This window comes from Salvelinus namaycush, chromosome 26, assembly GCF_016432855.1.
Source record: "Salvelinus namaycush isolate Seneca chromosome 26, SaNama_1.0, whole genome shotgun sequence".
Lineage (NCBI taxonomy): Eukaryota > Metazoa > Chordata > Actinopteri > Salmoniformes > Salmonidae > Salvelinus > Salvelinus namaycush.
In genome coordinates, this window is record NC_052332.1 from 14822851 (window position 1) to 14845173 (window position 22323).

At 42.2% G+C, this 22323-nt stretch overlaps 1 protein-coding gene across 1 annotated transcript in view; it reads left to right on the forward strand.

Annotated features, from left to right (window-relative positions):
* The window catches only part of LOC120021376 (voltage-dependent N-type calcium channel subunit alpha-1B-like), a 197040-nt gene that overhangs the window by 108112 nt on the left and 66605 nt on the right, over positions 1-22323 (forward strand). Inside the window, exons 8-14 of the mRNA XM_038965119.1 lie at positions 7681-7796; positions 8645-8734; positions 10567-10656; positions 13817-14035; positions 14208-14320; positions 14644-14756; positions 15434-15565. Coding sequence (XP_038821047.1) covers positions 7681-7796; positions 8645-8734; positions 10567-10656; positions 13817-14035; positions 14208-14320; positions 14644-14756; positions 15434-15565 — 873 coding nt within the window. The remainder of the gene's footprint in view (positions 1-7680; positions 7797-8644; positions 8735-10566; positions 10657-13816; positions 14036-14207; positions 14321-14643; positions 14757-15433; positions 15566-22323) is intronic.

The window sequence follows — 22323 nt, forward strand, 5'->3', positions numbered from 1 at the left end:
TTAACTGTAAAAGACTGTGTCTGTGTGTGTGTGTGACTCAGCACTCTAATGATATCTTTATCCCTCTCTCCTCTCATTTGTTTCACCATCTCTTCTGTCCTTCATGAACCCAATGACTCTGCCTCAGCCTCCCCCGCTCTGACATTCCCCAGCTTACCACAGTAGAATCTCAGCCATCACTCAAGTGGTTGAGCTAAGAGAGATATGGCATTGTGACGACAGTGGCACACTTGGGGAACATCATAATATGATACTGGTGATACCACATTTATTTTAAATTCTGCATACTGACAGGAAATGCATCTTAACTGAAATGACAATGAAAATAGCTCAAATAGAATTCTGTTGATAGATTAGCCATCACTCTCCCACTCTTCTCTCTTTTCCTCCCTCCCGTTCTTTATCTTTATCTTTATCTTCCTTTGCCCCTTTCTCTGTCACTGTCTCTCTCTCTGTTTTCCCTGAGTTTTAAAATGGCCTGTGTTTGCCTTTAATCATAAGGGTGTCCCTTGCTCTTCTCTTTGAGCTCAGTGGCTGTCCCTCCCATTGTCTGACAGTGAAATACACTCCTTTACACACACTGGGACCGTCTCAACAGGATTCAAACAGCCAGTCTGAAGAAAAGGGAATAATTCCATGTATATTGTCATTAGTCTAGAAATAACTGGGTTCCTATGGGTAAGTAGAACTTTATCTGGGCCTAAGGAATGAGTTGGTGTGTGCGTAAGTGTGTGCATACGTGCGTGTGTGCATGGGTCCATGTGTGTATTCGTGCATTTTTGTGTGTGTGTGAGCACATTTAAATAGTTGTGTAACCCTTTTATCTGTGAGCTGACCTAATCCACACCCACGCTTTAACAGTGAGACACAAGGCTATGTCTTTCTCTTTGTCTGTTTCTCTGTGTGTTTGGCCCTTCAAAGAGCCCTTTCATAACCCTGCTGCACGTGCTGCCCTGGGCTCCTCTACAGTTGGTGTGTGGGCTGTGAGGTGTGTGTGTGTGTGTGTGTGTGTGTGTGTGTGTGTGTGTGTGTGTGTGTGTGTGTGTGTGTGTGTGTGTGTGTGTGTGTGTGTGTGTGTGTGTGTGTGTGTGTGTGTGTGTGTGTGTGTGTGTGTGTGTGTGTGTGTGTGTGTGTGTGTGTGTGTGGTGATCTGGTGAACTAAAGCCCTCTGAAGTAAAGGTCACTCCTAGAGAGGAGAGGAATCAAATCAAATCACATTTTATTTGTCATATGCTTCGTAAACAACAGGTTTAGACTAACAGTGAAATGCTTACTTACGGGCCCTTCCCAACAATGCAGAGAGAAAAATACATAAATAATGGAAAAATAATAACACAAGGAATAAATCCACAATGAGTAATTATAACTTGGCTATATACACAGGATACCAGTACCGAGTCGATGTGCAGCGGTATGAGGTAATTGAGGTAGATACTTTAAGATAAATAGTGTATGTGGAAACCCCTTCAAATGAGTGGATTCTGCTATTTCATCCACACCAATTGCTGCCAGGTGTATAAAATCGAGCACACAGCCATGCAATCTCCATAGACAAACATTGGCATTAGAATGGCCTTACTGAAAAGCTCAGTAACATTCAATGTGGCACCTTCATAGGATGCCACCTTTCCAACAAGTCAGTTTGTAAATTTTCTGCCCTGCTAGAGCTGTCCCGGTCATCTGTAAGTGCCGTTATTGTGAAGTGGAAACATCTAGGAGCAACAATGGCTCAGCCGTGAAGCACGTAAAGCCACAAGATCACTTAACGACCCCGCCTCAGTTTTAACACTGACCAAGTTCCAAACTGCGTCTGGTAGCAACGTCAGCACAATCGGGAGCTTCATAAAATGGGTTTCCATGGCCATGCAGCCGCACACAAGCCTAAGATCACCATGCACAAAGAAAAGCGTCGGCTGAGTGGTGTTAAGCTCGCAGCCATTGGACTCTGGAGCAGGGGAAACGTGTTCTCTGGACTGATGACTCACGCTTCTCCACCTGGCAGTCCGACGGACAAATCTGGGTATGGCAGAAGCCAGCAGAATGCAGCCTGCCCGAATGCATATTGCCAGCTGTAAAGTTTGGTGAAGGAATGTCTTTGGAATGTCTTTGTGTTTTTGTGTTTCACAGACAGTTTTCCCGCCGAAACTCTAACATGATCAAAAGTGGATACTGGAACAATATTTCTAACATAACAATGTGGGGAATGGTCAGTGGGGAGCTATAGAAAACTAATGTCATACAGTGATACAGTGGCAAGAAAAAGTATGTGAACCCTTTGGAAATACCTGGATTTCTGCATAAATTGGTCATAACATTTGATCTGATCTTCATCTAGGTCACAACAATAGACAAACACAGTTTGCTTAAATAACACACAAACTATTATATGTTTTCATGTCTTTATTGAACACACCGTGTAAACATTCACAGTGCAGGGTGAAAAAGGTATTTGAACCCTTGGATTTAATAACTGGTTGACCCTCTTTTGGCAGCAATAACCTCAACCAAACATTTTCTGTAGTTGCAGATCAGACCTGCACAACGGTCAGGAGGAATTTTGGACCATTCTTCTTTACAAAACTGTTTCAGTTCAGCAATATTCTTGGGAAGTCTGGTGTGAACTGCTCTCTTGAGGTCATGCCACTGCATCTCATTCGGGTTGAGGTCAGGACTCTGACTTGGCCTCTCCAGAAGACGTATTTTCTTCTGTTGAAGCCATTCTGTTGTTGATTTACTTCTGTGTTTTGGGTTGTTGTCTTCTTGCATCACCCAACTTCTGTTGAGCTTCTATTAGCGGACATTCTCCTGCAAAATGTTTTGATAAACTTGGGAATTAATTTTTTTGTCGATGATAGCAAGCTGTCCAGGCTCTGAGGCAGCAAAGCAGCCCCAAACCATGATGCTCACTCCACCATACTTTACAGTTGGGATGAGGTTTTGATGTTGGTGTGCTGTATCTTTTTTTCTCTACACATAGTGTTGTGTGTTCCTTCCAAACAACTCAACTGTAGTTTCATCTGTCCACAGAATATTTTGCCAGTAGCACTGTGGAACATCCAGGTGCACCTTTGCAAACTTCAGACGTGTAGCAATGTTTTTTTTGGACAGGAGTGGCTTCTTCCGCGGTGTCCTCCCATGAACACCATTCTTGTTTAGTGTTTTACGTATTGTAGACTCGTCAACAGAGATGTTAGCATGTTCCAGAGATTTCTGTAAGTCTTTAGCTGGCACTCTAGGATTCTTCTTAACCTCAATGAGCATTCTGCGCTTAGCTCTTGCAGTCATCTTTGCCACTCCTAGGGAGAGTAGCAACAGTGCTGAACTTTCTCCATTTATAGACAATTTGTCTTACCATGGACTGATGAACATCAAGGCTTTTAGAGATATTTTTGTAACCCTTTCCAGCTTTATGCAAGTCAACAATTCTTAATCTTAGGTCTTCTGAGATCTCTGTTGTTCGAGGCATGGTTCACATCAGGCAATGCTTCTTGTGAGTGTTTTTTATAGGGCAAGGCAGCTCTAACCAACATCTCCAATCTCGTCTCATTGATTGGACTCCAGGTTAGCTGACTCCTGACTACTATTAGTCATTATTGAAGTCATTATCCTGGGGTTCACATACTTTTTTCAAATGTTTAAATGATGTATTCAATATAGACAAGAAAAATACAATAATTTGCGTGATATTAGTTTAAGCACACTGCTTGTCTATAATTGTGACTTAGATGAAGATCAGATAAAATTTGATGACCAATTTATGCAGAAATCCAGGTATTTCCAAAGGGTTCACATACTTTTTCTCGCCACTGTATTGGTTTTAATTGTGTGATGTCATAAAAAATTGTATGGACGAAATACTGTAACTTGGAAAGTATATCCCCTTTATCTGTCAAGTTTCCATCCAATCCATTGTGCATATAATAAACAATGAAAGTATTTTTGTTAACATATGAATGTGATTTTAGGAGGAATTAGAGAATCTATCTCCTATAAACTGTTCATTGTAAGTAGCCACTCCCTGAATGAGGTCAGAGAGCGTGTCAGACTGACGGAACAATCCCCTTTTGATGAGAGTGCATAAAAAGCATTGCCAACGAAATTAACATTAGACCAGGAAACATGAGGCGGTAGATACATGTTTGATAGGGTTGTAACTTTGAACCTCAACAGTAGGTGAAGAAATAAACTCACCTTATTTTAGACCAGAGAGACGGCGAGCTGCAGCTCATGTCCATCGTGGTCCGAATCCTGAATACCAACACGAAGAGGAAGAGGCGACAAACTCCTCTCTCAGACAATCACCTGTACAGCTGATTAACAGTAAAATGCCTCGCTTTTCAAACCATGCTACTACCCAAATCACTGTAGTACGCTACTTTCATCACTCCACTGGAACCATCGGTGCGGCTGGCTAGCTTATCTTCAAATAGCAGCTTTTGGAGTAAATGGATCAGAGTGAACTCTGTAGTTCTGTTCAGGACTACACAACGATCAAAGGCACCCACACGTAAATACATTCATGATTTCTTATTCATAACAGGCGTGGTTCGTGTGAAAACTATATGATTCGTGTGAGAATAGTTCTGAAATGTATCGACGATAATTGTTTTTTTCTCTCTCTCTCTCTCTCTCCCTCTCCATGTCGTGGTGTGAAAAGCCACCATATTGTAAAAGTCCGCCTTGGGACCTTTGTCTCATGTATTAAGTGTGTATGTTATCCTGTTGTTATTTAGTTAGTTAGTAAATAAAATAATTAAACCAATTAAACCATAAATCCAGAGAATGGCAAACTTTGATGACAAAGTTTGGCATTCGCGCCACCTTCCTGTTCAAGTGAGCACAGCACAACAAGGTGTCCAAAATGTATTGTATGATGCTGCATAAATGATGTAATTTGCCAGGGAGATATGTATACTGTAGCTAAGAAAGTAATACTAGGTGTCTGTTGTGTAGTAAGCTGTTAGTAGCCCATGTGCTTCACCCAAATAATTTGGTCCCTTTTCTCCCTCTTCATTTTGCTTAATGTTCTGACTCGGGTGGTGCACATGTAGCCAATAGCCTGTTTTAGAGAAATGTAGTCATCAAATATTTTAAGAGCTTTCATTGTCTGCTTATATGCCCCCTGTATTTATCCTACGGTTCTGACTTGGTGTACAAGCAGAATACTGTAAGAATGTAAGAACGGCCCATTTATGAATTCTGTCGCTGTACATTACACAAGTGCTGAACAAATAGTTATATTGACCATGTCCGTCCTAGCTCGCTCATTAATGTCTCAATCGAAATTACGGATTGCCTCTTATCCGCACATTGTCTACTTATGCCATAGTTTGTGCATCTCAATTGTCAGTAGAAACCAGATTTGTTTAAGCAAGTCAGCCATATCAGCAATGCTTTTTTTAAAGGCAGGAAATGAGGCTTAATGACGTGTTTCGCTGCCAGACAAGGCTCTGCTGATAGCCAGGCGTAGCAGTGGTAAGGTGTTGGGACTCCTGTTGGGACTCTGCTGTTGGGACAGCTTTATGTACACCCTAACAGTTTGTGGGCATCGTTTGTAATGCTTGTTTAGTGTTGTGTTGTGTTGTGTAGTGGCTTTGCTGGCATGCATCTAAAAACATATTTTTTTAGTTTGCCCCACCAACATTTACATGCTTAAATCGCCACTGGTCAGCTGTTGTGGTAGATCAACAACAACCCAAGTGCTGGGAAAAAGTTGTTTGCTAGGAATGTCCAGAATATTTTGGTGTCTCATTCGTTACTCCGGTGAAGACAGTTGTGCCTGGATCCACGTTGGATCTAATATCACTAGCGAATTGAGGTTGATCATTTGTTGTTGTCTGCTTGATTTACAGCAGAGTCTCGTTAGATTTAACAGAGAAAGCGTCAAGGTAATGTGTTAATGTTTTCATATGTTTTTGTGCCTAGGATTGGACACCGAGTCTACTGTGCGCAATTGTGTAGGATAGACTATTGTGCCAATGCTATTCCAGTACATCATTCTGAATATAATGACAAACAATTACATAGCCTACTGGGCTTATTCACAATATTATCTGGTAATGAAATAACATGACACATACATTTTGTTTTCCATGTTACACCTCCAAAGAAAAATACAAGGGGCTTGAAGTAGCCAACTTTAACTTGATTTTGGAGCTCAGAAATTCAAGTAGGACTACTGGAATAGGCCTACCTTGAAAATGTGACATTTGCTGCTTGAAAAATCCTTGTGATTATTGTAGCGAATGTATAAGTTACCCTGCTCCCCTATACGTATCTGTGATTTCATTTTTGATCAGTTTTTGTGAGTGACCACCTGGGTGGTCTTAACCAATCATAGCGCAGTATGATACGGCGGCAAATAATGCATCCAATTACAATTCAGTATGTTTACACATATGAATATTACAGACAACAGCTAATGTTAGCTTAAACTTGGTTTTCCGTACAAATCCTTCCATTAAAAAAGGAACCTGGTTTTTGGTCACTTTCACATTATAAAAACAGTGATGGTGAGATTACTGCTACCGCTATTCATGGATTTATTATGTGTGCCTGCGTTGGCCACATTGGCTACAGAAAGATTGCCATGCCTGCATCCAATGTCTACATTATTCTCACATATTTTAGACCGTAATAATAATTTGATTATCAATGCATTGTCAAGGTCTAAAACATGAATTATTCTAAAAGTGGCAATGGCCTACTTTTTCTTTTACACTTTTTTTCATGCTTTTTGTGGTGATGGAGGGGTTCTATATTAGGCCTTATGTAAAATTATATAAATTATACAATTGTATAACATGAGGTCCCTGAAAATTACAAATAAGTGTGTGAAAAAGTCCTTGAATTTGACTTGCCAATGTCTGTATGAACTCCACTTAAAAGATGTATAGTCCTAGGCCTATGGTATTGTATAAATGGAGTTATGGGTCAATTTAGCATATATTCACTTCTATTATTCCTCTAAGTACACATGGGGAAATGTTGATCCCAATGTCACACATTGGCCCCATTATTTATTGAATGACCGGGCAAAAAGGATCAGTGCAGATAGTCAGGGTAGCTATTGGTTAACTATTTAACAGTCTTATGGCTTGGGGGAAGAAGCTGTTCAGGGTCCTGTTGATTCCAGACTTGGTGCATCTGTGCCGCTTGCCGTGCAGTAGCAGAGAGAACAGTCTATGACTTGGGTGGCTGGAGTCTTTGACAATTTTTAGGACCTTCCTCTGACACCACCTGGTATAGAGGTCCTGGATGGTGGGGAGCTTGGACCTAGTGATGTACTGGGCCGTACGCACTACCCTATGTAGCGCCTAGCTTTCGGATGCCAAGCAGTTGCCATACCAAGCGGTGATACAGCCAGTCAAGATGCTCTCAATGGTGCAGCTGTAGAACTATTAGAGGATCTGAGGGCCCATGACACATCTTTTCAGCCTCTTGAGGGGGAAGAGGTGTTGTCGTGTCTTCTTCACGACTGTGTTGGTGTGTGTGGACCATGTTAATTCCTTAATGATGTGGACACCGTGGAACTTGAAGCTCTCGACCTGCTCATCTACAGGCCCATCGATGTGGATGGAGTGGAACACAGAAATTAACCTGTGTATTAACATGTCAGTTTAAAGAGTGTGTGTCTGTGTGCGTGCTTCTGTGCGTGTGTGTGTGCGTGTGTGTTCACAGGGAGTTTGCCAAAGAGAGAGAGCGTGTGGAGAAGAGGCAGGACTTTCTGAAGCTGCGCCGACAGCAGCAGATAGAGAGAGAGCTGACGGGGTACCTGGAGTGGATATGCAAGGCAGGTCAGGCTCACCTCCACTTCTTCAAAAGAATACAATATGTTGATTAAATTGTTGACTTAGTCTTACCTGACACTTCGTTATCATTTGTCACCAATTAGTAACAACACATATTTCAAAATGTTGTGGTGTGGTGCTGATTGTGCTAGTCTCTCTGCGTGTGCGTTTGTGTGTTGTTACTAGGTGTTACTATACACTGAGTGTGCAAAACATTAAGAACACCTACTCTTTCTGTGACAGACTGAGCAGGTGAATCCAGGTGAAAGCTACAGTATGATCCTTTATGGATGTCGCCTATTAAATCCACTTCAATCAGTGTGGATGAAGGGAAGGAGACAAGTTAGAGAAGGAGTTTTAAGCCTTGAGACATGGATTGCGTATGTGTGCCATTCAGAGGATGAATGGGCAAGACAGAAGATTGAAGTGCCTTTGAACCGGGTATGGAACGTTTTTTTTTTTACGCTGCTGGGTTTTTCACACTCAACAGTTTCCCGTGTGTATCAAGAATGGTCCACCATCCAAAGGACATCCAGCCAACTTGACACAACTGTGGGAAGCTTTTGAGGCAACATGGGCCAGCATCCCTGTGGAATGCTTTAGACACTTTGTAGAGTCCATGACCCGACAAATTGAGACTGTTCGGAGGGCAAAAGTGGGGGGGATGCAACTCAGTATTAGGAAGGTGTTCATAATGTTTGATTTACTCAGTTTATGTTGTTAGGATGGTGGCAGGTATTCACAGGTATGTACAGTTGGTGTGTGTATGTGTGTGTATGTGCAATTGTGTGTTTCCTTTGTGCGCGCTTGTGTGTGCGTGTCGTGGTGTATAACCCTGTCCTCTCCTGTTCCAGAGGAGGTGCTGCTGGCGGAGGAGGATGAGAACGCGGAGGAGAAGTCCCCTCTGGACGGTGCGTGGTACAAGAGGAAACAGAACCTCCCAGGTGAAAAGAGGGCTGGAGGTCTAAACTGTGGCCTGCTTTACCATGGTACCCTACTGGGCTACCATGGTACCTTATGGTAAAAAAGGCACAGTCAGGTATGATTCACAATTTCCATGAACTTGCCTCGCCCTCCATTTTCAGATCCTGACGATTTTGCACCATGTCTTTCTGTGGTGTATAAATCGCTCAATTCGATTCATGCCATATTCAGGGTTCCATGAATGTGGTCTGGTTCTCTTTCACCTGGGTTATAGGGTTTGATACACTGTTACAATGTGATAGAGTATCAGTGAGTGATTACTAAGGTCCAGGAAGACTGCTGTAATGAGATGCTTGTCTCATTCTGGTGTCTGCTGTCCCTTCACTAAATCTTGTTTGTCAGTCTTTTCTCTCTCTATTTGCTCTCTCTCTCTCTCACTCTCTCTGTCTGTCTGTGTCTTTCTACCCCATATTTCTTATGCTCTCCCTCTATTTCCCTTCACTCTTCTTGTTCTCGCCATCTCTCTCTCTCGCTCTCGCTCTCTCTCTCTCTAATCTTTTCCACTCTTTCTCCCTCTCTCTCTCTCTTCTCTTCCACTCTCTCTCTCTTCTCTTCCACTCCCCTTTTCCTCTTCTGTGTCATGGGCGGTTATCTTCTTGTTCTCTCTATTTCCCTTCTCTCTCTCTCTCGCTCTCTCTCTCTTCTCTTATTCTTTCCTCTTCTCTCCGACATGGGCGGTTCTTTCTGCTCCAGCTGGAGTGCAGTCATGTCCCTGCTGTCGCTCCACCCAGCCCCCTATAGCCTTATGTTGTGATAGGCCCATAATCTCATACAATTAGGTCTGGTGTGGGAGCCAGGGTTAATTAGGGGGATTTAGAGGGATGTCTTGATTGGATTAGGGTTGTACAATACACGCGCGCGCGTGCGCACACACACACACACACACACACACACACACACACACACACACACACACACACACACACACACACACACACACACACACACACACACACACACACACACACACACACACACACACACACACACACACACAATCATGCATGTACACAGACACACACACACACACACTTCTCAGGTTAGATGACAGTACCGCTTGTCTAAATGACAGTACCTGCCTTCCTTCATTTAATAAATGAGTTACATGCTGGGGATTAAAACGATTGAGCTCACTGCCAGAGAAATGCCACTCAATGTGTTGTTAGAGCTGAAAATGTCAATTTGACTAAATGATGTTGAATGGCAGGTGAGGGCATTGGCCAGAATGCCAAACATTTCTGACAGAGTGATGATAGCTTAAAGGGATGGAGAGAAATGAAAGGATGGATTTATAGGAGAAGATACAAATGTTGGAGCATTCTCAATCTGTCCATCGTTCCACGAAACACAGTATCAGTTCTCTCTGTTTCACAATCGACTCATAACTCTCCAGATTATTGAGCTACTGCTCCGATCCTCATTCACAGAGAACATAAGCAGAGCTGGTTTTGCCTCAGAGCAAAGCATTGAGGAGGACCTCTAAATTCTAGAAGGGCTGTAAGTCTTAGAAAAGCCCCGTCTTTTGTGACATTGAAGGTCACGTGATGATCACATTCATGCGCGGCCGTTTTCCATTCCAAGGCTGCATGAATTGAAGCGGAAGGCAGAATTGGAGAATGAAAAATGTGATTGATGCCCACTATTCATAGCATCCAACTAGCTCGCACAGGGGGGCTGTGTGTGTATGCGCATGCACACGTGTTTGTGCGTGTGTGTGCGTGCCTGCACGTATTTGTGTATGTGTGTGTACATATCCTTACTCCTGCCTCTCTGCTGTGCTGTGTGTGTGCAGTGTTGAAACGAGGCAAGGTCAAGAAGAGTAAGAATGACCTGATCGGTGCTGAGGAGGGAGAGGATCACTTTACTGACATGTCCTCTGTCGGTAAGACTCAACCGTCCTGTACTCTTATCTGACTGACCAGACTCAACTGTCTGACTGACCCAGGGTTGCCATGTCTGCGGTTTTCTTGCCAAATTGGGCTACTTTGAAAACCGATGTCGCGGGTGAAAATCTATTGGTCGTGGGTTGCGGGTTTATGGGCTACTTCTAAATTGTACCGCGACCGCCATGCCATTTCTCTTCAAAAATATATGTATATATTTCACTGGGACCAGCTGCTGCTGATTATCAGGCAGTGAGCAGGCTTACTGAGTGAGTGAGTGAGTGAGTGAGTGAGTGAGTGAGTGAGTGAGTGAGTGAGTGAGTGAGTGAGTGAGTGAGTGAGTGAGTGAGTGAGTGAGTGAGTGAGTGAGTGAGTGAGTGACTGAGTGAGTGAGTGAGTGAGTGAGTGAGTGAGTGAGTGAGTGAGTGAGTGAGTGAGTGAGTGAGTGAGTGAGTGAGTGAGTGAGTGAGAGTGAGTTTGAGTGGTGGGGAGGGCTGGATGGGTGTGTGTGTGTGTGTGTTTTGAGAGCACTGGTTGAGAGAGCGCTGCAGCAGGCAGCTGAGTCACTCACGGAGAAAAAGCAGCATGCACACAGGTCATGACACCTATTTACCAGTTGTATGTAGGCTATTTAGATTGTCATTATGTAGACACCTATTTCCACCCCTTTTTCCTTAAAACATATTAACACGCTAGAACTGATATAATGATGACAAGCACTGGAAAACAACTTTAGGCGCAATAGAACGCTTTAGATACATTCTAAATGACCTCGGATTAAAGTAAACTGCATTCTAAAGTCGACTTTTCTAATGGGAAACCGTATCAAGCAAAGGGTTTTACGCATGCTCAGTTCTTGGAAGTTATGGAACTCCCTTGGGTGCTTCTGTTATGGGAAAAAGTTCACAATGATACTGACATGGAGAATGATACATTTGCATCTGTTGGCCATCAAGTAGGATTCATTTCAATGCCATTGTAGGCTATTGTAGTCGACCATTTGATACAATAAATATGCTGAAATGGTGATATCACTGGAGTCATTGCAAAGCAAGTTGTGCTACTTGTGTAGCCTACCTGGAGCTAGAAAACGGATTTAATAACTAGCCTATAACTTCAGTTTGTTGTTGTAGCCTTGTGTTATTATGCAATTATTAATGGCCATGTTTAGTTGGACTAATGAAATTAGAAGTTACCAATTGTGATCATGATCACAGCTCTATCGCAAATGTATCATTCTCCATATTTAATGTCAGTTTCATTGTGGAATTTCCCTGAAATGAGATGGCCTATCAGGGGCTATATGCAACCTGCATCTATCTCAGCAAACCATGGCAAAGTTGAATTGCAATTATAAACCTACATTTTAGTCAGTAGCCTATTCCTATTGAAATAACCAGTCAATCTCGCAAATAGGCCAGTTATAACGGTTTGTCGGCTTTAAGATTTGGCACATAATAACAGCACAATTGCCAGAAAATAGCCCAATATTCGTTTTTTAAATTTCGTCCAAGTATTTCTTGCACAGCGATTTCAAGATCCTCTGTCCAACTTTCATCACTTATCCTGTCGGATTTATCTATGGGTATGCACATGCGCAAAAGAGAATGCTGATTGGTTGAAAGCCATGGGATATCAGACTGTGTACCACGGGTATGACCAGAACAATTATTTTACTGTTCTATTTATGTTGGTAACCAGTTTATAATAGCAGTAAGGCACCTCAGGGGTTTGTGGTATATGGCCAATATACCACGGATAAGGGCTGTGTCCAAAGAACAGCACTTGGTCGTGGTATATAGGCTATATACCACACCTTGGGCGTTATTGCTTAATCATAGCAGTCAAAACAAGTTAAATCGACATCCATTGATGGGATATTATCTGGCGGGATCAATAAGGGCAAATTCTCTTTTCTCTTGTGACATATTCTTAAGCTCACAATAATTATTATTTTGATGGAAAACCTAATTTTGCTTCTTAGCCTACATCGTTACAAATTACGCTGATATTCCTTCTTAATTCGCTCGATAACATTATAGAAAAAGGGTTTATTGGATAAATGTGGCAACTTTTCTGTGGCTGGGTTTTGATAGGTCATTAGGCTAGAAAATTTAGCTTGACCTGGCAACCCCGGACTGACCACAACCTTCACCTTTGACCTTATCTGACTGACTCAACCTCCCAGTTTTTGTAGGGAAGGCTGACCCTTGACCTTTTACGTAATAACTTCTTGAGCTTGTCCTTACAGCTTGCACATTATCTAGGCTGTTGGTAATATGTCTCATTTTCACTCTCTGCTGACCTTTGGCCTATTCAAATGTTTTCCTATCCTCATGTGTTGTTCTAATGTCTCAATGTATTTTACTGTTTTCTCTGGTATGTAACACAAACTAACAACACTTGTTATACAAGGAAACATTATTTTGAAGATTTTGCTTGTTTTACTGATTCATTGTAGCATGTCACAGAGGGAAAATCGGTGTAATTAACTTTTCTTGTTATACTGTAAAATTCCTCCAGCATATTGGAATTAGAGTTCAATTCATTTAATTATTTAAGTTCAGTTCGCTGCACAGAAAAAAATATGTAATTGCTTGGCTTTGGGGGAAATGCTCCTAAGCATGATAACTGAAACCATTTGAGTGCATTCATATTAACGGAACCAGCTGGATTCCTCTCCTGACAACCTCCTGTGGCTGTTTTCCATCTAAATGACTGTCATGGGGATACATGCATTATTACGCAGTCAAATCTAACATTTCACTTTTCACTTATTCTAGTCTCAAGATCTGATTTCACTCCCATTGAGGCAGATTACAACCTTGAAATGCAAAACACGTATCTTTTCAGAGTGGAAAGTTCCAGTTATTTTATAGCTTCTTCTTCCTTCTGATTCTTTAGATACTTTTGCCATAGTAATTTAAGCCTTCGACCTTTTAGTGTTAGCCATTTTAGTCTTCGACTTTTTAGTGTTAGCCATTTTAGTCTTAGCCGTGTAGTTCTTTAATTAGCAAAGAAGCTGGGATTTATTCAGGTGGAATGTAGAGGAGGTGGAGTCTAAGTATGGAGCTTCTGGGTTTGATTACAGCCTGAAATAGCCGGAATATTCTTGTACGTTCCGCCTCTGACTTCACTCTTTTACCTACTTCCCCTTAGCTCCCCCTGGCTCACCGTTTGGCCGGGCCAGCGTGAAGAGCATTAAGCTGGACAGCTCATCCTACTTCCGCCGCAAGGAGAGGAGAATGCGTTTCTTCATCCGTCGCATGGTCAAAGCCCAGAGCTTCTACTGGACAGTCCTTTGCCTGGTGGGGCTCAACACACTGTGTGTGGCCATCGTCCACTATGACCAACCTGAGTGGCTCACCACTGCCCTGTGTAAGTCACTCACACGTGTATGTGCATGTAGTCAGTATTCACACACACACACACAGAAGCATACACACACACGCGCACACTTACATTCACTATCGAATGGATGATTATCGGTAGGTGCCGAATTAAATCAATAATGGCCTTCCATGTGTTCCCCATCCCTCTGGAACCCCAGACCTGGCAGAGTTTGTGTTCCTGGGTCTGTTCCTATCTGAGATGAGCCTGAAGATGTACGGCCTGGGAGCCAGGAACTACTTCCATTCCTCTTTCAACTGCTTCGACTTTGGTGTAAGTCACCATAAATGCTTTTGGAATAACTTGAAGAGCTAATTATTCTCTATTTCAGATGCTAACTTAACCTGACTTACATGGCCACTGGATCCATTTTTTTATATGAGAATGAAAATGTTGAATTGATTCATTGACAGTGACAGTGATTTGCTGTCCGAGTAGCAAGTAGTAGCTACTTTGTTACAGTAGTTCTTTCCCCTTTTCTCCACTCCTCCTCTTTTCTCCTCTCCTCTTTTCTCCTCTCCTCTTTTCTCCACTCCTCCTCTTTTCTCCTCTCCTCTTTTCTCCTCTCCTCTTTTCTCCTCTCCTCGTCTCCACAGGTGATAATAGGGAGTATACTTGAGGTGGTGTGGTCGATGATCAAACCAGGGGCATCCTACGGCATTAGTGTACTGAGGGCTCTTCGTCTGCTCAGGTTGTTCAAGTTTACCAAGTAAGTGAACACGCATTTGAGTCCACACATAGGCCGACACACGCTTGCACTCACTTCCTGTACACTCATACAGGATATCAACATGCATTCAGAATCAACAATAAGCATATATTTTTCCTCAGAGTAAGGTCTGGCGTTGTCCCACTCTGTCTATCAGTGTACAATCCTATTAACCTTTTACTTTAGTGGGCTAAATCAGGGTCACACCGTGTTTCTTGGTAGTCTCAAACAAATCTACTTTGAAACCAAAGTGTACACCTCACACACATGGTTATGGGCTTAAAAACAGAAGACTCCTGTACCATATCAGATATAGAGTTGAATGGTATTCAATTTAGAGTTTGAATCCCAATATTACACTTTATATTCATCACAGAAGACTAACAAAAAAAATGACAAAAAAAGTTGATTAATTATGAAATTATGAAAACTATTAATAACATTCCACCCATGAGGAAACTAGGTTATTTGACTGCAGGAAAAGGCTACTGTTAGGTAGCAGTCATTTTATACTCACTAGATTAGTAATCTTGTGATTCACAACAATATAGGACATTTTTTCTCCCTGCCCATTCACTATCGCCCTCTCTCTCTCTTTCTCTCTCTCTTTCTCTGTCTCGCTCTTTCTATTTCTCTCTCTTTCTCTTCTTCCTTTCTCTTCTCTCTGTTTTCCCCAGGTACTGGAACTCCCTGAGGAACCTGGTGGTGTCTCTGCTCAACTCCATGAAGTCCATTATCAGCTTGCTCTTCCTCCTCTTCCTCTTCATTGTGGTCTTTGCTCTGCTGGGCATGCAGCTTTTTGGAGGACAGTGAGTATTCCCTCCACACTCCTCCATGGAACCTGACCCTTGGCCCCTAACTTTTCACCACTGACTCCTCTCTGGTCCTGTTTCCTAATCTCCCTCCACAACACACACAGATACACACACACTCTCTCTCTCTCTCTCTCTCTCTCTCTCTCTCTCTCTCTCTCTCTCTCTCTCTCTCTCTCTCTCTCTCTCTCTCTCTCTCTCTCTCTCTCTCTCTCTCTCTCTCTCTCTCTCACTCACTCACTCACTCACTCACTCACTCACTCACTCACTCACTCACTCACTCACTCACTCACTCACTCACTCACTCACTCACTCACTCACTCACTCACTCACTCACTCTCCTCCTACCTCTAACCGTCCCCTAGTCCCTCCCCCTCTTTCTCTAATCCCTGGCCCAGCAATGCAGTGGTGTCAGACACATTGCCACAGCAGGGACCAGAGCAGCGGTGTAGCTTTGATACCAGGCTGTGTAAAACCCCATATCTTCGGCTGACAATGAAAGCTCCTCCTCTGTGCTATGCTGTATTAATCAAAGCCCTGGCTCCAACTCAGCTCTGCCTGACGACAGCCACAAACACACCATCTGGTAGGACAGTTTATAATTTAGGCCAGAGGCCAATCAAAGTAAATTTTTAGTCTGGTTTACACAGTGTCTACGTTGTCATTCGATTTTTACCTCAGCGGCCAATGCTGTTGTGTCTCTCTTGAGTCAAGGTGAGCGACCTTACCCGTTATATCGTTTCCATTGTAGCATGTAAGAGGTAAGAGCACTGAAGGGAAACTCCAGTGTCATATTCTCACTTATCTCCCAGAGTTACAGCGTTGACGGATGCTGCGTTCCCATTGGGCTGTTTGAAGGGAGAAAGAGAGAGTGTTCCCATGGTGCCATGATCAATTTAAACTGGGCAGTTCCGCCATAATGGCCACTACAGTCTGGCCTGATGGATTTGTGTGAAAACGCTCTGACGCGCACATGGTGCTCAGCAAGCCTGGATGCATTGTTCTTTTCCTATGTAATCCACCTGTGTCCCGACTCAGTGTAAAACCTCATGGTAGACAGAGACAAGGCATAAATAGACTTCGATTTATGGTTGTGACCATGGTGATTCCAATATTGTTTGTTTAAAACCTATCAAATGTAGAGAACTTGTAGACATGAATAAGAAATGTAGAGACATGAATAAGGGGTCCTTATGGTATAGCTGACCCTGCTCAGTCCTGATTCATTTAGGATTTTAGACAAATTTGACTTAGTTGACCAAATCTTAGGAATCACAAATTTGAGAATATTCTTTAACCCTTTGACGCATACGATCACATATTTGGGATCATTGTTGAGTGCTCCCTGCAACGTATCATCACAAATATGTGATTAGAACAGTAGCAACAGAACGTATGATGCAACTGTCACGCTCGTCTGAAGAAGAGGACCAAAGCGCAGCGTGGTACGTGTTCATGATAATTTATTCAAACTGAAACAAAATAACAAAGTGAGAACAAAACGAATCCGTTCTGTCTGGTGCAGACACAAAACAGAAAACAACTACCCACAAAACACAGGTGGGAAAAGGCTACCTAAGTATGGTTCTCAATCAGAGACAACGACAGACAGCTGCCTCTGATTGAGAACCACACCTGGCCAAACACACAGAAATAGAAAACATAGAAACAAAACATAGAATGCCCACCCCAACTCACGCGCTGACCAAACCAAAATAGAGACATAAAAAGGATCTCTAAGGTCAGGGTGTGACAGCAACACACGTGTCTAAACAGCAGTGTTGTCTGAAAAGCATCTAAACAATGTTTTGTACTGATGGGAAAAAACGATCTTCACAACCTTATTCCTCAATTTCACCTTTTATTGTAAAAGATAAATGCCAACCTCATCATCCGATCATCACACGGAACACATCTGCTAAACTCATTCCATAAACCAGTCTAAATAACAGGTTGTGCTGACAAAAAACAAAACATAAGTTTAAGCCAGACCTGTTTACAATGTACCACATCTCTGGTGAGCACAAGGGAGAAATATTGTTTAGAAATGAGATGCGTGTCTGCTAAGCTAACAGTAGCTAAATTACTTACGATGGCAGCCATGTTTGTTTATGTTTGACAAGCGAAATCTCCCTAATCCCAGAATTCCATTCACTATAAGACGCAAATAAACAAAGTCAAAGATGGCTGCGCCCATTGCCTGAAAAACACAGTACAAATGCATGCCTACTGCGTTGCCTAATCGTAGCGCAAAAGCTGAACAGAGTCGCCAGATACTGTATTGTTTAAACAATTTTACGGGGGTTTGTCAGGGTGTTCATTTAATTTGTGAGGGGGTGTCAAGTCTATGGGAGGTAGAAATGGGTGAAGGTATTGTGGGGGGGGAAATATGTTTTTTAGACATTTTTGCAAATGTATTAAAAATACAAAACAGAAATAACTTATTTACATAAGTATTCAGACCCTTTGCTATGAGACTCGAAATTTAGCTCAGGTGCATCCTGTTTCCATTGATCATCCTTGAGATGTTTCTACAACTTGATTGGAGTTTACCTGTGGTAAATTCAATTGGTTGGACATGATTTGGAAAAGCCATACACCTGTCTATATAAGGTCCCACAGTTGACAGTGCATGTCAGAGCAAAAACCAACCAATGAGGTCCAAGGAATTGTCTGTAGAGATCCGAGACAGAATTGTGTCGAGGCACAGATCTGGGGAAGGGTACCAAAAAATGTATTCAGCATTGAAAGTCCCCAAGAACACGGTGGCCTCCATAATTCTTAAATGGAAGAAGTTTGGAACCACCAAGACTCTTCCTATAGCTGGCCGCCTGGCCAAACTGAGTAATCGGGGGAGAATGGCCTTGGTCAGGGAGGTGAACAAGAACCTGATGGTCACTCTGACAGAGCATTCCACCAATCAGGCCTTTATGGTAGAATGTTCAGACAGATCCCACTCCTCAGTAAAAGGAACATAACAGTCTGCTTGGATTTTGCCAAAAGGCACCTAAAGACACTCAGATCATGAGAAACAGCATTCTCTGGTCTGATTAAACTAAGATTGAAATCTTTGGCCCGAATGCCAAGCGTCATGTCTGGAGGAAACCTGGCACCATCCCTATGGTGAAGCATCGTGGTGGCAGCAGCATCATGCTTTGGGGATGTTTTTCAGCGGCAGGAACTGGGAGACTAGTTAGGATCGAGGCAAAGATGAACGGAGCAAAGTACAGAGAGATCCTTGAAAACCTGCTCCAGAGCGTGCAGGACCTCAGACTGGGGCAAAGGTTCACCTTTCAACAGGACAACCCTAAACACACAGATCAGACAATGCAGGAGTGGCTTCGGGACAAGTCTCTGAATGTCCTTGAGTGGCCCAGTCAGAGCAGGGATCTGAACTTGATCTAACATCTCTGGAGAGACCTGAAAATACCTGTGCAGCAACGCTCCCCATCCAACCTGACAGAGCTTGAGAGGATCTGCAGAGAAGAATGGGAGAAACTCCCCAAATACAGATGTGCTAAGCTTGTAGCGTCCTACCCAAGAAGACTCAATGCTAAAGTCGCTGTCAAAGATGCTTCAACAAAGTATTGAGTAAAGGGACTGAATCCTTATGTAAATGTAATATTTCCATATATTGAATTTTTTATTTGCTAATTTTAAATTTTCAAAAAAACTGTTTTTGCTTTGTCATTATGGGGTATTGTGTGTAGATTGATGAGGGGAAAAAACTATGTAATACATTTTTGAATAAGACTGTAACGTAACTCAATATGGAAAAAGTAAAGGGGTCTGAATACTTTCCGAAGGCAGTGTACATGCAGTATGCTACAGCAGAAAAGACAAAGGCACTTACTTTGATAGGAACGCACACATGTCCAAAGTCCAACAATAATGAAGGCAATGCGGGCGCCAGCCAGAAAATGTGCCAGGGGGAAAAGTTTACAACATGAAGGGATATAGAGTGCGGCCACAGTCATCTAGAGTATTTTCCAAAAGCACGTAAGGAATACGATATGTAGCACACCAATAAGGTAGCAGGTAGCCTAGAGATTAAGCGTTGGGCCAGAAACCAACAGGTCACTGGTTTGAATCCCTGAGCCCGAAGAGGTGAAAGGCACTTAACTGTAATTGCTCCTGTAAGTTGCTCTGAAGAGTGTCTGCTGAAATGACCCAAAAAATATAAAACACCATCTCTATCTAATAGAGGAGGTAATAATCAGATGTTTATATGAAAAAAAAACTAATTCCAACTGCATTATCTTTTTTTATCTTATCTTTCTATCCTACCCATTGTTCGTATTAGCATTTGACTTGAGCTTCTCACGTATCCCCTGCTAGCGGTGATGTCCTGCAGACATTCAAATCTCTGCAGAGCAGGAGACTGCTCCCTCAAATGGTTTACTTTCCCTTCATGAATTTTACTGAGAGATTTGTCTGGGGTTGGCTGATAGGGGTGCAACCGCTGCAGTGTATAATCGACTCAATCATTAGCTATCTGAGTATAGATATTGAAGTCTGTTTATGCCTCGTCTCTGTCTCCCTGGTGTTTTTACATGGAGTCGGGACACAGGTTTATTACATAAGACAAGAACAATGGATCCAGACTCATCCATTAACTGAAAAACAAGTTGTTTCGTGCAACAGCCCTCTGCGACTTTAACCTTTTTCACACGAGTTCCTAATATCTCTAACGGTCGCCCCAGCGTGAGTTTTTTTATGAGCAGGATGTCAGACTGCACTCACTGTTCTAAAATGTGATTGTTACACAACAGGACAGTTAACCCACACTGCCTTCAAACCAAGGCATGCTGCCTGCTAATTATCTATAGGCTATGTTTCAACTTGTCCATTTCAAATAATTTTATTTTGAAACAACATTATGTTCCACTTCCTCATTAATTCACATAGAAGTAGCCCATTTCACTGTTGCGGACTATTTATGTTTGAGGCTTTACTGAGCCGGACAGACTTCTCTCTTCGACAAGAGCCAAAGCACTTCCCCAGTGTTTCCCCAGATCAAGTATGTAGACATTTGTGCATCTCTAGTCAGGGGGCCTTGCACAAACTAGAGCATATTCCTCTCATTCTCTACAGAGCAGAGCCAGATGCACATCACGTTGTGTCAGAGCCTGCTCTCACAAGCTTCTGTTTGAGGATTGATTAAAATGAAGTCCCTGTAGATGCCTTGTGGGAGCGAAACAACATCCAATCCCTATTATCATAGTAAACACTGTGGAGGTCTGCACATCGGCCCCAGAGCATGCTGCGACTGCCACTGCCTCCAGTGTGCAGCCTATGTTAATCTTGCCAACCAAGACAGAGAAAGGGAAAGAGGGAACGAGGGAAAAGACCACGGCTGCATATTTGCGGGTGGACAATCCAGCTGATTGAACTTACCACCCCTATACTTACTATCTCTCGCACACACACAAACACACACACACACAAACACACACACACACACAAACACACACACACACAAACACACACATATGCACCACCACCACCACTGCTGGTTCTCTAAGCAGGGTAGATCAGGAGTCGTTTATAAAGCTGGTTGCTGTGGTAACCATATTTGCCCTCTTCTCAATCCAACCGCTCCTCTAATGCTTTGTCCCCACGCCATCACTTCCATTCGGATGCTCTTCCATCAGTGGCGTATCGCAGGTCCGAGCAAGAGTAGAGAGAAAATGTGCAGAATTATAGCTAATCTCAGGCTATTTTACATATTTTGCCATGAGGCTGAGAGAAAATGTTGCTGTTCATAGCTCAGGGATTCTTGAAAGTGGGGACAGTCTCAAACAAATTTATACAAATATTTGTCTTAATATTAGAAACATTTGAAATATATATTTTGATAGACCAAAGTATCAGCTATCACACCATGTAAAGGAGCAACCTCCTAATTATTATATATTTTCTTTCATAAAATGCAACTAACTGGATTTATGTCAACTCTGTCAGACACCATAAAAGGCATTTCATTTTTACAATTATTGTCCAACAAGTGTTTAAAGGCCTTGATTGTTTAATTCTAACATTATATTATTCAAATATGTAATACTAATCTCCAAACGTCTTTTTGTTTGGTTTCATAGCACTATAAAATGTTCCAGGGCTAATTTCGTTAGCATTTTGGGATGTAATTCTAGATTTAGAACATAAAACAACATTTAAAAAGCAAACACTGTCCCTTAGTTCTAGCACAGTAAATACTTATTTTGTTTAAGCATATGTTGCAGAACACTGATTAAAATATTTGTTATATTGACCAATACATTTTGACAGTGACAGAGTTGACAACAGATACTCAGAACATACATATTTTTGCCTCTAAAAATAAAAGTTTAATTCAAACATTTATAAAATATGGAAATTTATTCATTTGAAAATCCCCAATAAAAACATAGCTGAAGTTAGACACAAATTTTACGGAGTTGACAAAAATATCATTTTTCTTCTTCATTCAAGGTGTACACACAGGAGTTGCTTTGACTCTTAAACCTAATTAAATGTAACATAGTTGTACCGAAATTCATATTCTATCAGGCAGATGGAGTTGACAGTTTATGGTTAAGACCATGCTGATTCCAATGTCGTTTGTTTAAATCTATCAAAAGTAGAGAACTTTGTTGCACTACATGTATTGAGGACATGAATAAGAAATGTAGAGACATGAATAAGGGGTCCTTATGGTATAGCTGGCCCTGCTCATTCCTGATTCATTTAGGATTTTAGACAAATCTGACAGAATT